Below are 25688 nucleotides of genomic sequence, written 5' to 3'. Positions count from 1 at the left end.
GTACCATGTTTGGCCAGTGATTACAATGAGCATCATCTAATTACTGGCGAAACGTCGTACTCGAATTGTAAATGTCATGGGCTTCGTCTCCCAACACACCAGTGTGCTCAAGGAGCAACGAATTGGCGCGATTGTTTACGTGACAACCCTTACTGCATGGCTGTGTCAGGTGGTGTCGGGTTTAACAACAATTATATTTACGCGAGCTCACCCAAAAAAACCTGTATTATGGATAATATTGGTCGCGAAAGCCTGCTGTGTTAAAGAGCACTGTTATCAGTATGTCGCGCTGTGTCAGGTCTTAAGTGCCCCACGTGGAATGCCACGAAATCCTGTGTACTCAATAATTGCTGTTTGAAATCCTGTGTACTCAATAATTGCTGTTTGAGTTAGATACATATTTTATATTTCATCTGCTGTCTTACGTTTACAGATAAATAATTGGGAGTTGAACCAAATAAAAGGATCTGGTGTGTCCAAACATCACAAACGTACACAAATGGTCAGCTGATGCTGCAGCGTACGTAGCTGTGCGTGCACGTCCAGAGTGCATTGTGTCAACGTGTTGATTGTGGTCTTGTAGCTCAGGGGTCAGAGCGCTGAGCCAGCAACGCTCAATCTTGACGCCAAGTTCAGTACCGGCAATTACACTAGTCTCCAGCAAGTTGATGACTCTCACGCGACTGACATTGCTCGAGTGGGCACATAGCTTATCTCTGTTGTGGCTAAGCATTTTTCCAAGTAGTTCTGAAAAATTACCTCTAACATGGGGTGAGGTCCTCTTTCTCCACAAACTGACATGATAGCGTCGTCAATTGCTTTGGTAAATGGTAGGCGTGCAAGGGTCTAAAATTTCAGCAGTTAGTTTCGACACTTATGTTCATGATACATGCATTACATCACGAATGTAATTATCAAGTGTTAATGATCGACGCAAGTTATCCAGTTTCATTTGTGCTCACGTGGTGAATATAACGGTACAAAGGAGACAAGCATTAGAAGCAAAACAATCGCAGTGGTAAACATTTTACCAAAAGGGAATCCGTCTTGAGTGAAATCGCAACAGCGAGTCGTGGTGCCGCGCCACGGGGTGAGGTTGCGGTACACGGTTCCCTTGTTGTCACCTTCCGTGGCAGATTGAGCAGGAGCGCCTGGACAAGGTGTGGCCCAAGCTGCGGGTCCTGGCCCGGTCCTCGCCTACCGACAAGCACACGCTCGTCAAAGGTATGGGCCTAGCGATTCGCGCAGCCTGCTCCGAGCTTACGCACAGCGACCTCGGTGGCGCGATTTGTCGTGCGAGCGCGGACCTGCGCGCCGTGGTGCCGCTGTCCTTCCTCGGCGTGCAGCCGAGCGATTCTGGTTCTCGGTGCGCTTCTTCCACCGTCCCTCACGAGACGCTCGGCAGCACCGGTCGTGACGGAGCGAGGAGCCGCTCGAACGACTCTGCCGCACTTCTGGACATCTGTGAAAAATAACTTCATAGCTATTCGGATTCCTCCAGTATAAATACATATTATGAATCTTATTTTGTACAACTGCTGCGGTGGCTTTTTCCCTTCTGTTTTGTTTTTTACTTGCGGTGGGGGCAATTAATTAATTTAGTACTTGAAAATGAATTATATTTTATTCTAATGTAAAGTTTGGCGCAACTAGCTAAAGGTCACTGTAATTGTTGCTGCAGATTGCAAATGTTAATATACGTTGCCGTACATAACATTGCACAAAATGTATATTCGATGTGCTGCTACAGATTCCAGTTTTGAATTCACCGTGCGGTCGAGTGTGACTGCTGATGCGTGGAGCCGCCCCAGGGGGAACCTGCGTTGAGCCAGGGGGCAGGGTTTAGTATTTAATGTGTGGCTTCCATGCCTCTTACTAATGCAGCTCACTTACACATCACCCCCTCCTCACTCTCGGACACATCCCAGGAGCCCAGCGCGCTCACTGCATGTTCATGAGTCAGCCTCCCACCACCGTAGAACCTCTTACGGGAGAGTCCTGCGTGTGCCATTTGGCACACTCATTAATGCTTTTGCGACTATACGTAGGTGGGCTTAGTGTACAGTATCCCATCGGTATTACGAGTAATGGTCAATGCAGTCAGACGGAGCGTGTTACGGGCACGGTGACGCGGTGACGGGTAGCGGTGCAGCTGAGAGAGCCGGTGTAGCTGGCTTTATTGATGCCACAATAATAAGAATAACAATAATACAGGTTTAGCTCATTTGGTATTTGCGCCCTCAAAGGTCGAGGCTGTTATTTTTATTTAGTGGCTTGCTTGCCTTTGTCTCTCTTTTGCACTGCTATCGTTTATGTTTTTGTATCGTTTGCTGTTGTAACTCGCTGACCCGCCGGCAACGGACGTCTGTGAAAAAGAGCTTCGGAGCTCATCGGATTCCTCCTTCTGCAATTTCAATAAAGGCTCTGATATTGCGAGGTCCTGTGAACATAGATACAGTCCCCAGTAGTTTCAACGTAGGAAGGAGGGGGGGGGGGGCGATGGTGCTGATGTGCGTAATCCCCACTCAGCACTTTTCAGGTAAATTCTTCCAATTTGGACCAAGACGCTGGCACACAATGGCCCCCCTACTCTTGTGAATGGCGTCAGGTGATCTCTTGTGGCTCACAGCAGGCGGCAGCGGAGCTGACGGTTGATTTACACCCGGAGTCATAACTAGCGGGGTACTGTTAGCGGGGTACCGTTAGAGAGGTACCGTTAGCGGGGTACCAATAGCGTGGTACTGTTAGCGCGGTACCGATAGCGCGGTACCATTGGCGGGGTACCGTTAGCGGGGTACCGTTAGAGAGGAACCGATAGCGTTGTACCGTTAGCGCGGTATTGATAGCGGGGTACCCATATCGGGGTACCATTAGCGGGGTACCGATAGCGGGGTACCGTTAGCGTGGTACCGTTAGCGGGGTACCCATAGCGGGGTACCGTTAGCAGGGTACCGTTAGCGTGGTACCGTTAGCGGGGTACCGATAGTGGGGCATGTGCGGCAAAACGCTCGCATATCTCGGCGTCGCGTTCCCGTTGAGCGGCGGAGGCAAGCTAATTGCTCCTTCACCCGCTTGTCCCCTGTGCCTCTTCCAAGTCGTGTGATTGTTTCATCGATCACCCGTGAGACAAAGCGGCCGTTGTCTTAGCAAGGTGAGAAAACGTGAAGGTGCAGCCGAGCCAATGCCTGCTTTGATTCAACAATTAATTACAGCGGCCCCCCCTGGCCACTGACCCCCCACCCCTGCCCCTCTACTCCCCATTATCTGTAGTCTGTGATGTGAAGGATGCTGCAGGCCACTGTCGGACTGCCATACAGTAACTACCATTGCGATGTACTTCCATGTCAAAAGCGAACTCACTCGTGTGTTCTTAGCATGCAGCTTTACGTCTATCGATTTAATAAGAATAATCGTCACGATCGGCCGTTATCCGTCGATCCCGTCCAAACGCAAAGAACCGCAGTTCTCCAATAACACAGATCGTCTCCTCTGTGGCAGGTATCATCGACAGCACCATTGGGGAGCAGCGCCAGGTGGTGGCCGTCACAGGAGACGGAACCAACGATGGGCCGGCACTGAAGAAGGCCGATGTCGGCTTCGCCATGGTGAGAGTCGTGTCGCCCTCCCCATCTGGTCGAGGTTGAAATTAAAATTGTAATCCCCCGCTACTATCTTCTTGGTTCTTTCGGTAAAGTCACGTAGAAGGGAAGTAATAAAATAATAAAAATAAAACATAATAAAATAATTCTCACGACGTTTCGGCCACAACGCAAGCAGCCGTCCTCAGGTGAAGACCAGGTCTGTCGGGGAGACAGCGTCTGAATGAAACACCACCACGCTTGGAGCGTATATTTAAGCTGGGTGGGAAGGGGGGAGGGGCGCCTTGACAAAATAATTTGAATATCAAGAGGAATTTATCATATTTATGGAAAATGTAGGTATGTGATTAGTACTACTTGTGAAATGCGTAGGAGGTGGGCGGGGGGGTTTCAAAGTCATATTATGCCCGTGCATTATGCAGGATTAGCAGCATCAAAGGGAGGGGATAGGGGTAGCATTAATAAAGGGAAGGAATGTTAATAGTATGTAGCTGCAGTGACTAAACAACCACGTAAAAAACTAAAGTATAAACTACATAGTATCATCAGTATACTAATTATACTCTCCAATAAGCTGAGCTACTAACAGTAAGTAATACATTACAATTCTATGTCGCAAAAAATATAATATGCTTCCAGCGAAATTTTTTTCCCTTACATCACACGGGTCTATCCCGTACTATATGCTGCCATAGACAAACCCAACATTAAATTATATACTGTATTACTATACACCACCCTATACCTTAGAATAATACATAGTGTAATATTACACTATGCATTATTCTATCCACCCTACTGTATATCACACTGCTGTATATTCACTATACAACTACGATACTATATATTGCCTTATACATTGTATTAAACATTACAATTTAATACTATGTATTATTATACAATCTGCTATACACTATACCATTGACCGTCGAGTGAAAGATACTAAGAGGAAGCAACGAAATATGTCAATGGAAGAGTGGTAGTAGGAGACTTGCAGCGGAGCAAAGAATCCATTCCCTGTGGAGAATACAAGATATATAGTCATGCCAGTGAGTGGACTGCGGTCTGAAAGTCACCTTTGATGCTGCTAATCCTGCATAATGCACGGGCATAATATGACTTTGAAACCCCCCCGCCCACCTCCTACGCATTTCACAAGTAGTACTAATCACATACCTATATTTCCCATGAATATGCTAAATTCCTCTTGATATGCAAATTATTTTGTCAAGGCGCCCTTCCCCCCCTTCCAACCCAGCTTAAATATACGCTCCAAGCGTGGTGGTGTTTCATTCAGACGCTGTCTCCCCGACAGACCTGGTCTTCACCTGAGGACGGCTGCTTGCGTTGTGGCCGAAACGTCGTGAGAATCATTTTATTATGTTTTATTTTTATTATTTTATTACTTCCCTTCTATGTGACTTTACCGAAAGAACCAAGAAGATGAATACCTGCAGTCACGAAAGCTTTAAATCGAAATTCCCCCGCTGCTAAGTTGTGCTTTTTTAAACGGAGTTTTTACTTAACGCGCAGATTTTCCCCAGCCCAGTGTGTCACGATTCGTAATTTATTTTTGGCTTTTGCCGCACGTTCTACAATCACTGGCTTCCTGCTTCCGTCTGTCCATGCTCCCTTTTGAGCACTTTTCAGTTTTTGTTCACTCGTTTTTTTGTTGACATTCCACGTTTCTGATCGTTTTGATCAAAATGTTGTCATCGCCGTCGCCATAGTCAATCCACTGCTGGTGATGAAGGCGTATCTCACACTATCCTGTGACGTAATCATCCTTTGAGTACCTGCACACGAGCTGACTTCATCACTCCATTTCCTCGGTATGATTAAAACGTCGTAAATTACATACCTTTCGCAATTCACTGCTGGATTGAGGCCTTCCCATGCCGTGTCGATCATGGGGGTTTGGCCATACTTCACCACGCTGGCCCGTGTGCGTTGGTGAAGAGGTCGGAGCAGGACAACTATTTAAACTGTAAACTGTTTCTATTTTACCAGATAAGGTCCACTGAGTCATATAGCTCTTTTTCAGAAGCGACCTGGCCACAAATGATAGATGAGTGAAGTGGCTTATCACGTGGAAATGTTATAGCAGTAGCCAAATACCCTGATGCAAGTTAGTTATAAATGTGGAGGGAAAAACCGGAGGACCCAGTTAGGTTCAAACCGACGACCTCCTGTATACCAGGTGAGGGAGTTAACATCTCACCACCGCGGTCCCCTTTATTCCAGTGGACATTGCTTGCTGCTGTGATACCCAGCACAGCTCCACCACCACATGCCAGCTGCTACTGGTGCTTGAGATGCGGTAACCACAGCTCGGACTACACCGTGCGGTAGAATCCATAGGGTGGGGTGGAACCACTGTGCAGCCGTAAGACTTCTCTTCCTGCTCTCAATACATGGTCATGATCTCAGCTAAATAAAGTGGTTTGACCTTACAAGGCCGGTTGTTGACACTATGCATAATTGGTTTTGGAATCGCACAATCCCCTCGCGGCCCTTCCGTCTTTTGCATGTGGTATAAATTTAGACTTCTCTGGTGCGCGGGGCAACTGCTTCTTCTGCTGTTATCCTTAACAGCGATTTTGGTAGGAAAACAAAATATTTTTAAACACAGTGGAATTTTCCTCTTTTCTGACGGTAGCACATGGGAAATGTTCTTATGTAAGCGTGGTGGTGTCTTCGTGTGTCTACTGTACCGCAATGTGAAGCTACGCTGAGGCAAAACACGTCGAGCGAGCGGGTTACTCCCATTAACGCTCTCAAAACACGACAGATTTATTGGTGATACTGCATCGGCAGTGGCGCTGAAGGACACGTAGAAAAAAAACTGTGCATGTTTGTCAATGTGGCGTGATGTTATCTTGGAGCACAACGGTGGCGTGATGTTACCTTCCTCGCCTGGTATGCAGGAGGTCGTGGGTTCAATCCCAACTCTGATGCCTGCTGTATATTTGGAATTTGCATGTTCTCCCCGTGGTCGCGTGGATTTTTCTCCATTTCTCTCTCCCCAGTGACTGCGTGGATTTTTTCTGGGTCCTCTCGTTTTTTCCCTCCATATTTAGAATCAACATGCATTTAGATTAATTGCTTGCTATACATCTCCAAATGATGATAAGCCGTTGAGCTATCATTTGGGACAAGGTTGCTTCTGAAAAAGAGCTACACAGTTCAGTGGGACTTACCTAGTGAAGAAAAAATGTTATGGTAATAACACTCCCTTAAAAAACATACTTTTTCTTTATTATGCACGGTTATTGAGTTATTTTCAAATCACTGCAGCTCCAATTGAGAGGACATTTTTTTTACATTTCACTGATTCTGTATAATCTTCTCTGCAACGAAGAGCATACCGCGACGTTGCAAAAGCGCATCACAGCATCCGAGCAGATTGGCGTCCATCGCGGACGGACGTCAGGTGGCAGCTCCGGAAGTTTGCACTCTCTTCGGCGAAGTTGGCATAGCACAGCTTCCCGCTCCGTCCGTGCGTCTGGCCCGTTTCAAACCCGCAGGTGGCCAATTAGCCCGAGGACATTTAATTAGCGGAGCACTCGGTTACAGTGCTCGTCGAGTGTGACCATGGTTAATTCATGCCTCTGGAGCCTGGCGATATACGCGAGTTGCTCTGGCAAGGGTCACGAAGCGGCGACGTGGCTGGTCCAGTGTCAATGGCGCTCGATGATTAACCGTTAAATCCAACGGGTTTACGCCTCTTATTGGGTCAAACCCACGGTAAAAATAGGGATTGTCCTGATGAAATCTGAAGTCTGAGCACCCAAGAAATGTGCTTCGTGGTGTCCTTTCACCAACAGCTGTCCCTGTGGCAGACAGACGTGTCTGTCTCAAGCGCCATCTTTAGTAAACTGGTCAATTGATAATCTTGATTTGAAGCTTTCGTGACTGCAGGAATCCATACTCTCTGGTTCTTTCGGTAAAGTCACGAAAGAACCAAAGAGTATGGTCAATTGACAGAATATTTAAAAAAATGCTACACATCTAAATACTGATATGGACAAATAGTGTTCAAGTTGTCTTTATACTATGAACAATGTGCGACACTATTATTATATGAACACATACAGTCATAGTTTCTGCTAATGAAGATGGACTTTTAATTTTTGTTTTTATTATTATTTCGTATTACAACCCTCGTTAACCCAGGACAGTCTAACTGTAGCTCAGGGCTCTTTGTTAGGAGGGCCCTGCCAGGTTTTTTGAAGGAGGGAGATGATGTTGCTGCTGCTGCAGCTGCTGTGCAATCCCATTTTTGTATTCATTTGAAGGTAACATTTTTAGCATTGGGATGTCTGGCCAAGACCAATCACACCGCTCTGAGGTTTTTCTATCTCTGGAGAACCCCTGAGGACACCAGTGCAGAACGGGGGGAGTACGTACACACCTCTCGTTCGATTAAGTTTGCGCAAGTAACATTAAATCCGTAACTTATTAAACAGAAAATGCGAGGCACCGTTAACCTATTGGCACCCCGTGCCTGTGTTCCATATTGAAAATGTTGACGCACCGGTGTAGGCGCTGAAATCGCTGGCACTGGAGTTAGTTTCCATGGCCGTGCAAGCGCTCGCTCCCGCCCACAGCGGAGAGAAACCGCCACTCGGCGCCCCCTGCTGCTCTGTTGCTGCTCCATTGCTGCTCCATTGCTGCTCCGTTGCTGCTCGGTTGCTGCTCGGTTGTTGCTCTGTTGCTGCTGCACCAAGCAAACGCCACGGACCAAAGACGACCGCTTCCCAACTCCCACTAGTCTCTCTCATTCCGACGGTCTATGTTTGTAGTTAGACTCTTCATGGAGGCAGTTTGCGGATCCAGGGTGGTGGGGGGGAGGCCCTCCCCTCCCGTTCCCTCCCCTCCCATTCTCCTGTTCACAATCGCTTTCCTCTGGCGAGGCAGCCAACACGATTGGAGTCAGCCGTGCCAGTTGAACTTGCGACCGATTTCTGAGGGTGGTGAACATTTATCCGGAGCTCAAACGGTGTGCTCTGTTATTCCCATATGGTCAGAATGCTTTCTCACAGACAAAGTTGAACGTTTAAAAAAAAGTACGAATATTTAGGAACAATATCAACCAAGCGGTATCACGCTGCTGGGGACAGCGGGGTAGTGGCGCAGCGGTAACCCGGGTTCGATTCCTGACTTGGGTGTCTTTCTGCTTGGCGTTTGAATGTTCTCCCCCTTCCCCACCGCTCTGCGTGGGGTTCCTTCGGGTTCTCCAGTTTACTCCCATAGCTAAAAAGACAAACCATGCAATGTGACTGCTATTGGCCAATGCTGAAAAGTGATTTCCAAATTTCTCAATGGGGCACACGCAGCAGCAGCATTGCCGCACGGCGATCTCCTGCGGAATCTTGGCAGGAACATTCTCCAGAAAAATAATCTTGAGGCTTTCCAGGGCAAAGAAGTTTAATCATAATGATAAAAAAATCCTATGTAAGATATACATATCGAGGTTTGGAAATTCCAGAATGACCTTTTTATTTATCAGTAATGGGTAATACCCCAACGGTTCACCAATTCCAACTCTGTGTGTTCCTCACTGCCGGTTAGCCGTTTTCATTCGCATTTTCATTCGCATTATGGGGATTCTGCAATAGCCGTTGTCCCCCCAAGCTCGCGATATTACATGCAAAATACAAGAATACAAAGCCTGTGCTGATGGAACCAGAGAGGAGTCTTGAATGTTCACACAGTAGCCGGTGTGCCCAGAGTGGCCGCTGGAATTGAGTGAGTGAGTGACTGAGTAAGTGAGTGACTATGTGAGTGAGCTCCCCTGGGGTGTCACCTGCACCCACAGTGAACCTCTTGCCTTTCACGACGTGGTCTATGTACGGCGTGTGTGCAAGTTATGGTGACTACCCCGTTGGGTCCTGTTCCAGTCCAGGCCCAGGACCTCCCTCTTATGTGGGTTGCCCTGGTGGCGAGATGTTAACTGCCTCGCCTGGTATACAGGAGGTCGTGGATTAGATCCCGACCCTGACGCCCTGCTGTATATTTGGAATTTGCATGTTCTCCCCGTGGTTGCGTGGATTTTTCTCCGTTTTTTTTCCCTCTACATTTGGAATCAACATGCGTTTAGAGTATTTGGCTGCTATAAATTTCCACGTGAAAAAGCACTTTGTTGAGATATAATTTGTGGCCAGGTGGCTTCTGATAAAGAGTAATATATCTCAGTGGGCCTTACCTGGTAAAATAAAAAAAAAATAGTTGAATTTAATAGTTCTCCGCCTGTGACCACCGCTCTGTATTTCGATAGATGTAAGTATGTTGAACTTCTTCCGCACTGTACGTAGCCAAACATGCCAATTAGAGATCTGCCTGTAAAGCCTGTGTCCCGCCATGTTTCTACAGCACAGTTGCCTTTGAATGATTTATGAATCCAAAAGAACGCTTTCTTTGCGTCATGAAAACAGAATTTAGATTGGCGTGAGGCTTTATTCGCCGTCGTTACGGGACGACCGTATAAGCAGTGCCCGCCTGACGTACTGCTGGAAGTAACCCGGACCATGACAGGTTAAGGGATCCTGCCACGGTGAGCGCTCTGCACTTGCAATCCAGAAGCCGGCGGTTCGATTTGAGCTCCTGGTGCGGCGGCTAAAGCAACGATGCAAGCTTCTTAAATCCCCCCCCACCTCTGTTCACCCTTGCAGCAATGAGTTCGCCACGGTCTGTCGATCGGCAGGTCACGTGCGGTGGCTCTTCCTGGACGTCCGGCCGGCGTGGACGTGTAGGTCAAATAGCCTCCGGAGTTGCTACTGCAGGGCTGTGCACTTTTACCAGCGAGGGTTACGGGCGGAATTGCATCCCCGTCTGTGCTCACCAGGGCATCGCGGGCACCGACGTCGCCAAGGAGGCGTCGGACATCATCCTGACGGACGACAACTTCAGCTCCATCGTGAAAGCGGTGATGTGGGGGCGCAACGTCTACGACAGCATCTCCAAGTTCCTGCAGTTCCAGCTCACGGTCAACGTGGTGGCCGTCATCGTGGCCTTCACGGGGGCCTGCATCACGCAGGTGGGCCCCTCTCTCTCTGAACCCCCCGCGTGCCCGAGCTGGAGCGGCGCCCTCGACCGTGTGCAGCCTCGGCTCCTCTCGACTTCAAGCTCGGCGAACGTGTTTCTATTTCTGCGGCGCCTTGCGCGGTGTTGCCGACGAAGGAGGGGGGGGGTAAGCCGATCTGCCCGCGTCTTTTTCGTGCCCAGGACTCCCCGCTCAAGGCGGTGCAGATGCTGTGGGTGAACCTCATCATGGACACGTTCGCGTCGCTGGCACTCGCCACCGAGCCGCCCACCGAGGCGCTGCTCCTGCGCCGGCCGTACGGGCGCAACAAGCCGCTCATCTCGCGCACCATGATGAAGAACATCCTGGGCCACGCCGTCTACCAACTCACCGTCATCTTCACGCTGCTCTTCACCGGTACCGCTCTCCGCCGACCGCGTTGGCGACGGTGACGTCCCTCGCGCACACGCCTGCTGTTTGGGCTCCGATTGGTGGTCGTTGTTTCGGAAATGTAAAAAAAGCAAAATATATATTTAAATATTATAATTTAAAGATTGTGAATAGTTGCATCGGAGAAAAAGAGTAATGGGCAACAAGTGTGAAGGTGCTGTAAGAAGTGCAAATTGATTAGAAACACGTAAGAGTTCTGAAAGCGAGTAACAACATAACGAGTGAAGCTACATCATAAACATGCGTCTTCAGTCTCACTTCAAGCCCATCAACACTCCGTTAGCTCAGTGTAAGTAAGGACCTCAAGGGTTAGTACATTGTTAGGTTAATTATGGCGATAATTTAAAGATATATACTACAACAGTTCCTTGTCGATGCACTGCTTGATGGAGACCTCTCTGTGTTGTGTCGGGCATGGGAGTTGTTTGACCATACTTCACCACGCTGGCCAATACAGGTTTGTGAATTATGGGGTTCAGGTCCGTTTCACGTATCACTCGCCACTGATGCTAGCGGTGGCTGGGAGTCAAACTGAGACATCTGGTTGCATAGTGCAGTGCACTAACCACTGTAACCACTCCCCCAATTATCATGGTAATGTTAGTACAGTGTCTCCATTATTGACAGCTTCGTCTATATGGAGCTGAGCAACTCCTTTGCTTTGTTTAGCGTCCCATTCTTCGGCAGGTGTGACAAACGTGTCAACCCAGAGAAACTAATCACTTTAATTTGCAGCTGAGAAAGGGCTCTCATCACCTCATTCCTAAAGATTTATCGCGTCGCAGTGAAGATCTGTCAAAAGTAAGGCTGAAATAATAAACTGCGGGAACATTACGCGAGGCAACAAAAGGGGAAACCGGCGTGAGAGGTGGCTCATTTTTCACAGACAACACAGGCAGCGCCAATTGTAAGGGCCGTCAATGATAGCGGTAATTAATGGGAAACGATATTTGAAGTAGCAGTCACTTTGAGTTCAAGATTTACGACTAACAAAAAAATATATTGCCGAGAAAGAATGAACGGTTGCCGTGGTAACAGCGGGTCGGATTTTCGGGTGTGCACTCGACTCGGCTGAGCCAACTGCCTCGCCGGGAGATGGAGTCGAACCGGCGACGTCAGGACTGCGAGTTGAGCGTGTTCGCTATTGACACCGGCGCGCAGCTCGATGCGTGCCATAACACTGAACGGTTGACGAACGCTGCTGCTGTCGTCGTTGTCGTCGTCGTCATCGTCCTTGTGGGCTTCATCGTTGTGGGCTTCGTGTTCAGGCGAGACGCTGTTTGACGTGGACAGCGGGCGCAACGCGCCGCTGCACGCGCCGCCCTCGGAGCACTACACCATCGTGTTCAACACCTTCGTGCTCATGCAGCTCTTCAACGAGATCAATGCGCGCAAGATCCACGGGGAGCGCAACGTCTTCGAGGGCATCTACCGCAACCCCATCTTTTGCTCCATCGTCGTCGGCACTTTCATCATCCAGGTCGTGCCTCCGAGAGGGGGAGGGGTGGGGGCGGGGGGCGAACGCGACACGTTGCCTTCGTCTCGTCTCAGAGCGTTTGCCGTCCACTGTTAAAAGTTGCGCGATTGGTTTACGGGCACTTTTGTTATAAGCGCTGCTCGGTAGCGAGCAATACTCGGGGGCCACTGGAGTTAGCCCGTTAACCGTTTGTTTCTTCTCAGTGAGCTCCATTGGTCATCTGCGACGAACCAATTCCATCGGTGTGGCAATACCTTGACACGGTGATTTTCACAGACGATATTATTAGGCATAATTTATTTGTGTTAATTGCTATGGTTGCGGGATGGTTATTCAACTTTCCAGTGAACGATAATAATTGGCGCGTTAAACTCTTGAACACTCAACAATTTTATTGTTTTGGCTATGTCAGGTGGTGGACGGTCTTCAAACACAAATTTGTCCTGATCGTTGCATTACATCACCTAACTGAAAAAAGTCTACATATGGCAATAGTTTTTAAATCGTGCGTTATGATATCGGGACACAGATAACTTATTTAATATTAATGACGTAGCAATGACCTAACCGCGGCTGTATGATGTGTACAGATTGTCATTGTGCAGTTTGGTGGGAAACCCTTCAGCTGTACAGGCCTCAAGTTCGACCAATGGCTGTGGTGCGTCTTCTTGTCACTGGGCGAGCTGCTGTGGGGACAGGTAACCACCACGAGCGGTGCACGCATCGCTCCCCGGTAACAGGATCAAACCTCCCCACACACACAGCCATCCGCATGGGGGGAGAGGCGGTCAGTGGCGGCAGAGGCGGTCAGTGGCGGGAGAGGCGGTCCAGCCAAGTGAGAACTGAAGCCACCAGGATGAGTCCCAAATTGGCGATAGCGACTGACCAGGGTCACCAACATGACAGATACATAAACGTGATGAATACTGAGCACAACAAACACCGAGCAAATAGAAATCAGGTGCTAAAGCAACCGAATCGGAATGAGGGCACCAGCAACCAAATATTCTTTGGTTCTTTCGGTAAAGTCACGTAGTTAGAAAAATAAAAAAATAAAAAATAATAATAAAAAAACGCTGATGTAGACAGTAGACTGTAGCCTGGTTTTTAATCGGAGTGTACTGGCAGTCTCTAATGTAGACTGTAGCCTGGTTATTAAGTTTTGTGAGTGTACTGTCAGTCTATAATGTCGACTGTAGCAATGGTTATGAAGCTGGGTGAGTGTCCTGGGTGAGTGTACTGACAGTCTATAATTATAGTCTATAATTATAATTATAGTCTATAATTATAGACTGCCAGTACGCTCACCGAGGTTAAGAGCCAGGCTAGAGTCTACATTATAGTCTACATTATAGCTCCGGTTACCGTGCGAGTCACCGTGTCAGTCACCGTGTGAATCACCGTGTAAGTCACCATGCCAGTCACCGTATGAGTCAACGTCCCAGTCACGGTGCGAGTCACTGTGACAGTCACCGTGTAAGTCACCGTGTCAGTTACTGTATGAGTCACTGTGCGCCCCCGTGCCGCGGTGATGCCGCTCTCCCGCAGCTCATTTCGAGCATCCCCACGGCGCACCTCCACTTCCTGAAGGAGGCGGGGCACGGCACGCACAAGGACGATATTCCCGAGGACGAGGAGGAGGACGAGGAGGAGATTGATCACGCAGAGCGAGAGCTTCGCCGTGGACAGATTTTGTGGTTCCGTGGCCTGCACAGAATACAAACACAGGTACGCTCCCACGCACAGATGCAGAGACTCCCCGTGTAGCCTCAACACGCTGCTCGGACAAGTGCTGTTAGCGAGCAGTGCCCATTGAAGGCCGGCACAGCGCACGAGGGGTTGGGTGGCCAACGCCACGCCTTTGTCTCCCCCCAGTGCGAATGTTTACACACCGAACGAGGTACTCATTTGAGACCGAGTCAAACCTCGGTGAGGCCCAGGACCAGTTCAAATATCTGCCACTGTTATTGGTCGTGAGCGTTAATTTAACTCGAGTCGCCGCACTCGTAGCGAAATGCAGCACGAACCACCGCACAACCAATTCCGCGCTGCCATGCCGCGTGTTTCACACACATACCACACGCACCACACACGGCCCACACACACACCCGCACACGCACCACACGCACCGCACACGCACCACACGCGACCCACACACGCACACCACACACGCACCAAACATGGCCCATACACGCACCAGACGCATCACACGAGCACCACACGCGACACACATACGCACCACACACACGCACCACACCCGCATAACACTCACACCACACGCGGTCCACACACGTAACCACACAGTCCACCTGGGCCCTTGCTGCAATTAAAGCAGCACCAGGGGCCGTGATGCAGTCTCCTGCTTCACGCTCTGGGTTCTAGATTCAAACTCAGCCGTGCACACCGCTTGTACTAATCATCTTGTGAACCATGGTAACAGCGTATGCACGCTACAGAGATACCGGACTGTGGCTGTCGTGGATCGGCTCTACGTCATGACTGTTTAACGAAAATTGAGCACCTTCCCGAGGGATCTGGTGGCACCCTCGGCTGGCACGCTTCTTAAGCGAGGCTGCCCCTGCAGCCCCAATGGCTCTGCCTCTGCCCGAAGCACCGTGAGGTCGATTTGCCACCTCCTTGTGGGGCGCGCCACCCTTCCTCTGGGCTCTGATCTTTCTCTGTCAGGCGGTGACAAAATATCATGTGGCAACTTTGTTCTTATGTCAGAAGGGTGACGATGCCTGCTGGGTTTCGACCAGAAACCTCGTGGTCGCCATCATACACGGCAATTCTCTTGGAGGAAATAACGTCGTCCAAGCCAAAGCTACTACACTATGCGCAATTGGCACTCTTTCAGCCGCTTTCAAGCGTGTATATAGATCTGCAAGTTGCTACTCGCTTAAGCCACGTGCAAAAATAAGAAACATTTCGCAAATAAGTTGAACGATTAACTCCAGTAACAGCTGACTTGTACTCTATTCGCTTATTTTATTTTGTTCACAATTGCACCTATGGAAGGAGTGAAATCCAAGATGGCAGAGCTTTGGTGTGGAAGCCCTGAGGCAGGAATCCGCTCACCACCCCTCCTGGCTCCCCCGTGTGTGCGTGCTTGGCCTTGCCGCTCATGCTTGGCCCCCCACGTTGCAACGCAGACAATCGCAGAAGATTACCCCCCCCCCCAAACCCAGTCGATCGACCCCATCTGTGGAGTCTCATCCACCACAGAACACTCAGCAACCCATTAATATGATTGCCAATCATATTAATGGGTTACTTGTTACACTTCACAAATAGTGTCCAAGTGTCAACCTCTAAAAATGTAACGTTACAAGTGTAAAGCGAAGCATTGGTTTAGAAGTCGCCAGAATTACTGGGATAGATGGAATCCTACCTGTACTGGTATTTGAACGATGCTAATATTATGAATGTCATTTCTTTAACGCTGCATGCCTTGCTGAGTCTCCAGACCTTTTCGGGATGGTCCGAGCGTTGGGAAGTTTTCGACGAGTGTTTCACACGTGGGATCAAAAATATGACACCCAGGGAAACCCCAGAGTGTGAGGGGAGAACGCTCAGCGGCCCACACAACCGGACCAACCTGTGTCCAGCGCTCCCTTGCCAGAGCAGTGCAGGGTGGCAGTCTGCCCTTTTTTAGAGAATTAATTTTATCATTTGTGCCAGGTGGAGGATCTGCACCTTTAGATGTCCGTCCCTGCCCCGTGGGATAGCATCGGTTCCATGAGTGTCCAGCAGCGCGCTGGGGGGCGGGGGGCGGAGGGCGGGGAGCACGCAATATCCCTCTGAAGTGAAGCTTGCTAGTGCTCACACCTTCTGCTCGCAAAGTTTCGACCAACTCCCCCTTGAAGCCGGCTCGCCGCCAGCTCGAGCCACCTCAAAGACAGCCACGGGAGATGCTTCAGAGGCGCGTGTCTGCGGGTGGCCAGCTGAGCGGCTTTGCGATGCCCCTTTGTGCCCTCTGCAGGGGATGCTGCCATGGCGCGATGCGTCAGCGCGCTGGGCTCCATGGAGCGAATTAAACAATGAGGAAAAGTTTCTTACATTTCACCCCATGCCCAGGCCACCTCCGTCCACCCAGTTAATTAAAATGGGTACCACAGCAGTCAGTATGACGGCAGGTCGCGTGCGGTGGGGTAAAGCGTGGGTACTCCCACCTCTTCCAAGACATCTGGCCGGCGTGGAGGTGTAGGCTAAATTATGCTCTAGAGGGGCTCGCTCGAGCTCCCTCTCGTCGCACGGCGAATTGGCTGCTTAATGGGCTGCTGGATGCCGTGAAAGGCCCGAACGTGGCCCCCATCTTTGTTTTATTGCCACGCCCTGCCCCCTTGTGTTGCATCAGCATCCGAACACCCCCGATTGACACGGTTGGCTACGTACGCTGCTAAAAAAGTTAAACGTACGTGCATACTTTGTAAAAACTCCGATTGCCTGCACAACAATGAAATGGCATGAAGGGCTAATCCCATGAGAACAAAGTGGAAATCAACATCAGAAAAAAACTACGTTGCTCAGAGATGTGGAGGTGCCGTGGGCTCAGTGGGCTCCTGCCTGACTTTAGTCACGGTGCCAGCGCTGCTGAGAGCTGGGGTCTTCTTCCCACATGGCCTCCCAAGATCAATAAGCGGTTTCTGTAGAAGAGGAGATGGGGCCAACGTGCAATGGCGCAAAATAGAATTGAATAAATTCACAGCTTGGATTGCGTAACGTGTAGACAGAGTCAGTGAGAACCACTCTAGCATAGTAGTTTAAATGTAAAATGTTTAGCAAGAGAAGCTTTTAAAGGACAGCGGGATGAGGTATATGGTGTCACTTCTCCAAGTCATCCCTGCGTCACCTATTTGCTTAGCTGCTGATAGCACAAGTGGGATGTTGATTTTAAAAAATATATATATATTATACGGCTCACAAGGATGTTAAGATAATTTGTTTTAAATGCTGCAACGGCTTGCAGGGTTTTTCTAACTTGCAAAGTGGCCTGATGCAAAATGGGGCAGGAGTCATGCTGAGTCTGGCGAGTTCCCGTTGGTCCAGCGAGTTCCCGTTGGTCCAGCGAGTTTCCGTTGGTCCAGCGAGTTCCCGGAAGTGCAGGGAATTACTTTTGGTCAAGCGAGTTGCCGAGGGGTCATTTTGTCAGAGGTCACACTAATGCAGAGCATGCAGGCTGTCATGTGACTGCTTCCTTTAATCGTTTAACTGCATTTGTTAGAAAACAACATGACAAAACAAATATTAATTCTAAGTCACTATCCTAAACTCCCTTTTTAATCACACATTGTTTCATGAAAGCTGTAAAAGCGTTGGTTCGACCATTGTCAGGTGGCCACGCACTCTGGCCTCATATGAGCCTCCTGCTGAGGGCAGGCTGTGGCCTTCCCAGCGCTACGTGGACTTGCGATGAAAGGGGAGAGTGGGGGAACAAAGCTAAGGGTGAAGGAGGACACCGCAGTTCCTGATGATGCTGGCCAGCATGATTCACGCACTGTACGTTAACATGTATGTTAGCATAGTAATGTACAGTACGCCACCACTGTAACATACAGTGGTAACACATGGTAAGTTCGGTGCACAGGCTTTTACCAGGGAGGCCTTAAACAAAAGTTATCATTAATTACTGTACTTTATGGAGTAAATATTTTCAACTGAAGAAATGTGATCTCAGAATTCCCACAATGCAAATTAATATATGGCTCGCTAAATTCTGTAAAAGCCAAGATAATATTAAATAGCAATACAAGCCAAGCCACATCGGTTTGCATCTCAATTACAGCAGTACAGTGCAAACGGATTGGATATTCTGGCCCTTTATCCGTGAAGCACCACAGTTGCAGTGGTGTCACAACTGCAGCGTGTGAAGTCGCGCGTGGCAGAGTGGTGAAGCGTCGTACCAGGCCCTGTGGCAGCGGTGGCCTGGCCTGGGCCCTCTCACTCTCAACCGCGTTCACCCAGTTAGGAATTGACCGACCGACCGCCACCGCCTGCCGGCCTCAGCACTCCGATCACGCACGCACCCTCCGCTCGTCTTGGCCGAGCGCTCCACCACTCCTGTGGAGAACTGTTTTGCCGTGTCCTCCCGCTGAGCCTGTGTGCCCACACCAGGGCAGTGAGCCATCTGTGAGGTGTTACAACAGCTCCGAGGTGATATTTCTTTGCGCTGTTATGGTCCAACGGAGCACTCGCAGCGCCAGAAGTAGGGAGGGGTAACGGAACTGTGTGACCAACGATCGTTCTTAAATATTCATTTACCGTGGGTGACCTGTTGCAGCTTGGCTGGTAAGCGCTAGTGCCCTGAATGCGAAAACACGCCAAGCCGCTCTGCGTCTGAAGGCCAGCGCGTGTGTTCAACTGATATCTGAGCTTTTTTTGCAGCAGCAGCGGCACTGAAAACCCTCATACGGCGTAAAATAACTCTCCTCGTCAAAATTTACACCGAGTTACATTGTTCTGTTCATTAACCCCCCCACCCCTTTCTTATCGAGTGTTCCTAAATGCCCTTGCACTTGATGAACCGAATGGCTCCTTCTCGTTCGTAACTTATCCTACTTGTCGCATGCACTTGTCTTCTTTGTGCAATGTGATCAAGCTTCTTTTTCAGCACAAATAGAAATGTTGACGTCGTCAAACTTGCAAGTAAGTTAACCCCCCGCTTGGGTTTCCTACATGATATTCTTGACAAGTTCATGAATGCATTTGGTTTTCAATGTCTTCTAAATGTGCACTGAACTATGGATGTTTCTGTCCATTGTGTCTTATTTCTTTTAAACTTTCTTCTTTTTTTAGGCGTCAACACGTAAAATTACACGATCTAAATTTGAATCATGAACATTTAAGTTATTGCTGCAGAATGGTTCATCCAAATGTTTGTTAGAGAGCGCGGAAATATTGTCCGTTGCCGAGCCAGGTGCCATAATTTCTAGCAACTCCAGCCGATCAATCTGTGGACCGCGAGAGCGAGTTATATCCAATCCCTAATCCTCAACAAGGACATGGTCGCGGGGTGGCAGCGGCCCAGCGGTGACATTCGTGACCCACGGCCAGAAAGCCTGGGGTTCGACTCCCGACTGGCACCTTTCTGTAGTGGAGCTTGTATTCTCTCCCTGGATTCTCTGGTTTCCTCCTCCCATGGCAAAACAAAAAAAACTAACTGGTAGTAGGCACACATCTGAATGCTGAATAGTTACCTCCGAGTGACGCGATCGAGATTACACGTGTAGTGCCATAGATGGGCCACACTTACCGGCAGTGGTGGACAGGGCCCATCTGCAGGTACCTCGGACCCCCAGGGGAGGGGCCGCTGTGCCAGCCCAAGAGGGGGGGGGGCTGTTGGGGGCTCTAGGATCCTAGGCAGCTAAGCCCTCGGCGCCGGGCTCTAGGATCCCAGACAACCCAGACAGCTAAGCCCCTTGGCGCAACCAACGGGGGCTGTGGGGTATCTGGGACCCCACACAACTCCACCCCTCGATGGGCAAGAGGGATAAAAGGGCCGCTCCCTAGCCGATCGGGGCCAGTCGCAGCTCAAGACCCAAGACCAGCCAGCTTAGGACCCTGGACCCCCTCGTCCCGCTTGTCCTTGTAAGGGCCGGGACGCTGTGCGAGCCAGTGGTGGGACTCTGGGACTCCCGGCTCTACGTCCTTGTCAGGGCGAGTTCCGAGGAAGCCAGAGTCTAGACCCGCACCTTGGCTGGGTCGGGTCAGGTAGCCTCCCCTAGGGTAATTGTAGCCGGAGGACCCCAGAGCGTAGCCAGAGTCAGGTACGCTAGGAGGAGGCTGTATCTCTAGGCTGTGTCCCTAGGCTGTAACAGAGTATCAGGACTGTTGGAGTGTTGTATTGTAATAAAGAAGTTACCTCTACAAGTGTCTCCGGAACCCATTACACACGTACCAGCATCGCCCCTTACTGCAAAAATCCTTGCAGGAGCCTTCTGAAATAGCCTTGAGACCCAGTGAGGCTTTCGTGGGTTAACAATCATAATACAATCAAAAAGGTTACAGCTGAATTGTTTTGTGCTTGTGGCTATTACATATCTCTTGGCAGGAATGTGCTTCTATTACTGCAACCCTGACTCAAATTATTTCTTAATGTGGCCAAAATGTTGACGTAAAACATTCTTGAAAAGAACCTGGTACTCTCAGATGACATTCTGCAACCTGCAGACAAAACTATGCGGCGTGTATCTGAACCATGCTAACGAAATTCCAGCAGTGACATTGACTGCTCAAAAGACGTCGATAACAGGTGATTGATATTGAATTAATCGTTGTGTTATAAAAGACTTGGCAGAGGCAATCATTTGCCGAAATGTTGGACGATTTCATTTATCAGAATTTAAATGGTGCACAGTTTCTACATCGTGCCCAATTACTGCAATGTTTTGCAACCACATTGCTTCGTGGCACATGCGCCAACATGAGGGGAATTGGGTTTGATATTTGCAATGTGGTTACTGCTCATTTTTATTTGTTTCTTGTCGCGAACAGCATCACGGAACATTAGCAGGAGTAAGGTCAAGTAGTTTGACATATAGTTTGAAACAAAACACAATATCCAATTACTAAAAGCAGTTTTGCGAATTGTTAGTCAACGGAGTGGTGAGCTGGAAGAATAATAACAATTGGCTTGTTAAACTCTGGAACGCGTGCCCGTTTAATTTGTCTGCTACGTTAGGTGGTGAAGGGTCTTAATGACACGTGGCCTTACACAAAATGTTATTATGAATCAATAACAAACTGGTTAAACCATTGTTGTCAGGGTATATAATTTACTCCCAATTAGTCGTATACATTTAAAACAATTTTGAGGACAGTGCCTCAGTGTGGATTGTGAGTTCCTCAGCAGATCCCTTGCCTGGCCCAGGTTAAACTGTCACTACTAAAAAAACTATTTTTTATTATACTGGATAAGGCCCACTGCGCTATCTAACTCTTTTTTAGAAACGAACTGCCTATCACAAATTATACCCCAATGAAGTCGCTTATCATGTGGAAATTTAAAGCAGCCAAATATTTTAAATGCATGTTTCTAAATGTGGAGGGAAAACCGGAGGACCCAGAGAAATATCCACGTGACCACGGGAAGAACATGCAAACTCCAAATATACAAGCAGGCGTCAGGGTCGGGATGGAACCCACAACCTCCTCCATACCAGGCGAGGGATGTTGTCATCTCTCCACCATGACACCCCTAAAAGTGTTTCAACTGAGCTGCCTTGGCTCAAAGATGGAGCCTGGCGATATTGTCGGCATGTCTCCCACCACCTGCCCTGTACCAATGAGCAACTATAGGGGCTTAATGAATGCACATTGTTGTTTCAAATTGGAGGCAACAGCATTGCACTGATTACCCGTGGCCTTTGTGCAATATTTGTAAAACGCATCCGTCACATTTCAGTTTCAAGTCACTGTGACAGGAAATGTTTAACATTTGACACTTGTGTTTTAATATTGCTGTGCAGATGCCGCCAGCATGTTATGAGGCAAACACTTGAAGGCTAATTTCGTCAGAAAAGTTGTAATGTTCGCATGTAAATTTACCTTAAAAAAGTGAAAATTATTACAATTACATTTTATATATAATTATATATATAATATGAAACATGAGAATAGGTTTTCCCCTTTTTTCTGGCAACAAAACAGGTGTTAAGTTGTTAAAATACCAAACTGAAACCTTTTACAAGGAATCATGTCTGCATTAACCACAATACTTGTGGTCAGAATGCAAACAAAAAACATACTCTGATAATATATGCATTGTCTTTTAAACTGATTGGGCCACACTAGAGACAGCTTTGAAAGCTTGCCAGAAAAAGGGGAAAACCTATTCTCATATTTTGGTACTGGCAAAGGAGGTCCCATGATGTAAATGTGAAAACACACCTAAAAACGTGCGGAAATGTGGCTTGCTGGAATATGTGGCCTACTGGCTTGGTAGCCTTCACTGTTGAAATGATGGCACCCGAAACATAAAACGGCTGAATCTCAACCCTAGAGTGCAGCTCGCGAGAGCCTCTGCACAGTTTACGACTGGTGGTCCTTCCACCCTCTTGCATGGGCTAGCCTGTGCTCTTTTCATTTCTCTGTGTGTGTTTTTTTGCTTGTGTCTAACTAAGTGAGCCTTTTACATTTTTATTGCTTTTTTTCTCTGCATCTTTCTTTCCTCCTCTCTCTCTCGCTCCTCCCCCCATTTCCAGATGGGGGTAGTGAACGCCTTCCAGGGCGGCTCTTCCTTGCAGGGATCTCTCAGGCGGCAGCCTTCGGTAGCTAGCCACCACCACGATGTAACAAACCTTTCTACCCCAACACACGCAGCTGCAGGCACTCCTCCTCTCACCACCACCAATACTGCCGCCACCACTTACGGGCGTGAGTCTGATCTCTTCGTGTCTGCATGATGAGCTAAAATTGCTGCAACCCCCTTTTTTTACCCCTGACCGCACCTCAGTCACCTTTAATATGCCGCCTCATACAGCCTGGTCACTGTTCCTCACCTGTGCATTTGTAATGCTTGGATTGTTTTTTGTTTGTTTCTTCTTGCATTGACTCGCTTAACTCTGCCTTGGTGTTTTCCCTCCAGCGATTGGGTTAACAAACGAACAAACAACAATCGCAAACTAACTACCAAATAAGTTCAAGCTGAATGTTTGTCGGACCCTTGCATAATAATAATCGCTTTGTCAAAATTAACATTTATTCATTCTCCCAAGGAACATAACCTTTTATCCTCCCTCCCGACAAATTATTATTTGGTTTAATTTGAGATGGTTTTGTTGTCGGTGGCCGGTGCCACTCTGCGTTGCTTGCTGGGGCGCGGTGCCCTACCGGCCAGAGAGCTCAAAGCAACCTCCAGCAACTGCAGGCTGCAGGCTACGGCCTGCCCCAAAAATGCTGTGCAATGTTTTTTATCTGCATGGGCATGCGATTTTCATTTTAATTGTGATATGATTTTGGTAGTGAGGTACACGTGCCCTCCTGTGTGCTCCTCATGTTGAGTTCGATTTTATTTGAACGGAGTGACCCCCTCGGTCATTTGAAGCTTGTTTTTTTTTGTTCGTTAATATGTTTCATTAAGAAACTCCCCCCCCCCCCCCTCTTGAGATGGAGCATCTGGTTTGCAAGGGTGTCCATGTGTTGGCAGAACATCATGGGCTTTGGCATTTCCAAGGTGTAAACGGCCGAACACGTTTAAAGTGTCTCAGCAATGTTTGTTAATTCGTTGCAATTTGTAACTGGTAACACAGCTTCTACCTTGACAAGAAGATTAATTGTATCGTTATCTGTTGTGTTTCATGCGAGTCGAGATCGGGAGTTAATGTTTTGTCGCATCGCAATTGGAGGCCCGTCAACTAATTGTTTCTCAACCTTGTTATTGAATAGCGTTTGGTTCTTCACTGGAATGTCAGGGATGTCTTCAGCATTTTGTCAGATGGGAAAATCGTAATCATGCCAAGACCACAACAGGTCTCCCTTAGGCCTGTATTCTTAGTCACGGCTCGGCTTAGGCTTGGCTCTGGCCCACGTGAGCCGACAGAAAACCACATGTAGACTCACTTAGGCTTCTGTGGAAGCAACTCAGCATTTCAATCCTGAGCTGAGCGATGTTAAAAAGCCGAGCCAGAATCGAGCCGTGAATAAGACTACGGCCCTGAGTCTCAATGGGCTCACGCTTGGTTCAATCGATCCAACAATGTCAGGCCACGTGTGAGCCCGAGAACATCAGAGGCCATTGCACAGTTCAGTTGAAATGTGCTGCCCCATTCACCAATTCCTTACTGACCAGCGTGAAGTACGGTCAAACCCCCACCATCTCCAGCATGATGTGGTGGAAACTCTAATTCAGTGGGTGGGTTACCAAAGGGCTGCCAGTTATTTTCTCATCATATTTTATTTCAATGCTGAGACGGGCATTGACCAGTTTTAATAAAGTTAGAATTGTTTTCATTACTCAAAAAGGTTACATCGTCCAACCTCCCTTGCCCTGCACGCCCCGCGTGGTCGTGGTGGGCCATGCTGATCAGCGGCCCTGCGTGCTCCGTGGGCCGGATGTCGTGTGTGTTGTACTTTTTGCCCAAGAGCCAGACACGGGGAATTCAGAAAGCAATACAGAAACCAACATAGGTTTCACTTTTTTAATGTACGTGCTGTGCTTCAAACGTGCGCTACAACTCGGTAATATCAAGCGATATTTGTCAGTCAAGTTAACTTCTGAAAAAGGTTTGATATTTGCATATTTATAAAATGATCTTCCCAATATGGCCCATTCTATAAATTAAGTTACACATTCTTACATCTTAATGTTGCAAATGAAAGGCCATCAAACTCCTAGGTGAGTTAAACAAAATTATCCAAGTAGTAAGTTTACATAAAGCAGCGTTATTCATTCACTCCATTTGCGCCCCTAATCGCTGCTGTAGAATTCTCAACGCACACAGATTTCGCACCGAGGCACGGGAAGCCACAGATGAGAGGGAACGCAGTCTGAACCTGGCATCAGCAATCGCCCAAGCTCTGTAATCCTGAATTGAGATGTTTGGCCGACTGCGCTAGTGAAGCGCACTCATGGACAATTGCCTTGCCAACGATAACAAAATATAGTTTAACGTTTTTCGACTTGAATCTCATTAAGCAATGTGATGAATATGTGCAGCAGCTAGTGCAACATTTTCGTCTGGATGTCCAGTGGATAGCTGCGTACTGTGCATTGTAAAACCTGGGACCGTGTGCATCGTTCTGAGTGACTAGCATCGGAAAGTTCACCTTTATTAATGTGCGTGTAAATTAATGATTTCTCACGAGGCCACCTTAAAGTTATTTTAAGATGTAAGGAGTGTGAGGGACAAAACAGCGAATGCCGGATTTACTGTGCTGTCTGATGCTAAGACCTACCGCACGAACTAGTCTGATGTTATTAAAGTGGCTAACCGAATGGGAGATACTGAAGGAATTATGCCTGGTCCGTTACAGCCCCGTATTGTCATTAAAAGGGCCCAACATTGCTAATTTCACATGCAATTGAAATGTAGCCGTCTTGTTGGAGTTAACCTGAGAATCGCTCAAATTGCAACCTTCAAAATTGTTCTGCGTGAAACGATGCGGCAAATTGTCTCTTTCGCTAGCGGCAGATGCTTTA

The 25688-nt window shown here is 48.4% G+C and overlaps 1 protein-coding gene across 1 annotated transcript in view; it reads left to right on the top strand.

The window, feature by feature from the left end:
* LOC133351794 (plasma membrane calcium-transporting ATPase 1-like) overlaps positions 1-25688 on the top strand; it is a 130989-nt gene that overhangs the window by 98744 nt on the left and 6557 nt on the right. The window contains exons 8-15 of the mRNA XM_061567327.1: positions 1137-1224; positions 3499-3605; positions 10447-10638; positions 10827-11040; positions 12342-12553; positions 13141-13248; positions 14099-14278; positions 22753-22818. Coding sequence (XP_061423311.1) covers positions 1137-1224; positions 3499-3605; positions 10447-10638; positions 10827-11040; positions 12342-12553; positions 13141-13248; positions 14099-14278; positions 22753-22818 — 1167 coding nt within the window. The remainder of the gene's footprint in view (positions 1-1136; positions 1225-3498; positions 3606-10446; positions 10639-10826; positions 11041-12341; positions 12554-13140; positions 13249-14098; positions 14279-22752; positions 22819-25688) is intronic.

Source organism: Lethenteron reissneri, chromosome 38 (genome assembly GCF_015708825.2).
Source record: "Lethenteron reissneri isolate LAM-NWPU_2019-01 chromosome 38, ASM1570882v1, whole genome shotgun sequence".
Classification (NCBI taxonomy): Eukaryota; Metazoa; Chordata; class Hyperoartia; order Petromyzontiformes; family Petromyzontidae; genus Lethenteron; species Lethenteron reissneri.
The sequence above is the reverse complement of the archived record's forward strand: the minus strand, read 5'-3'. Positions and strand labels throughout refer to the sequence as shown.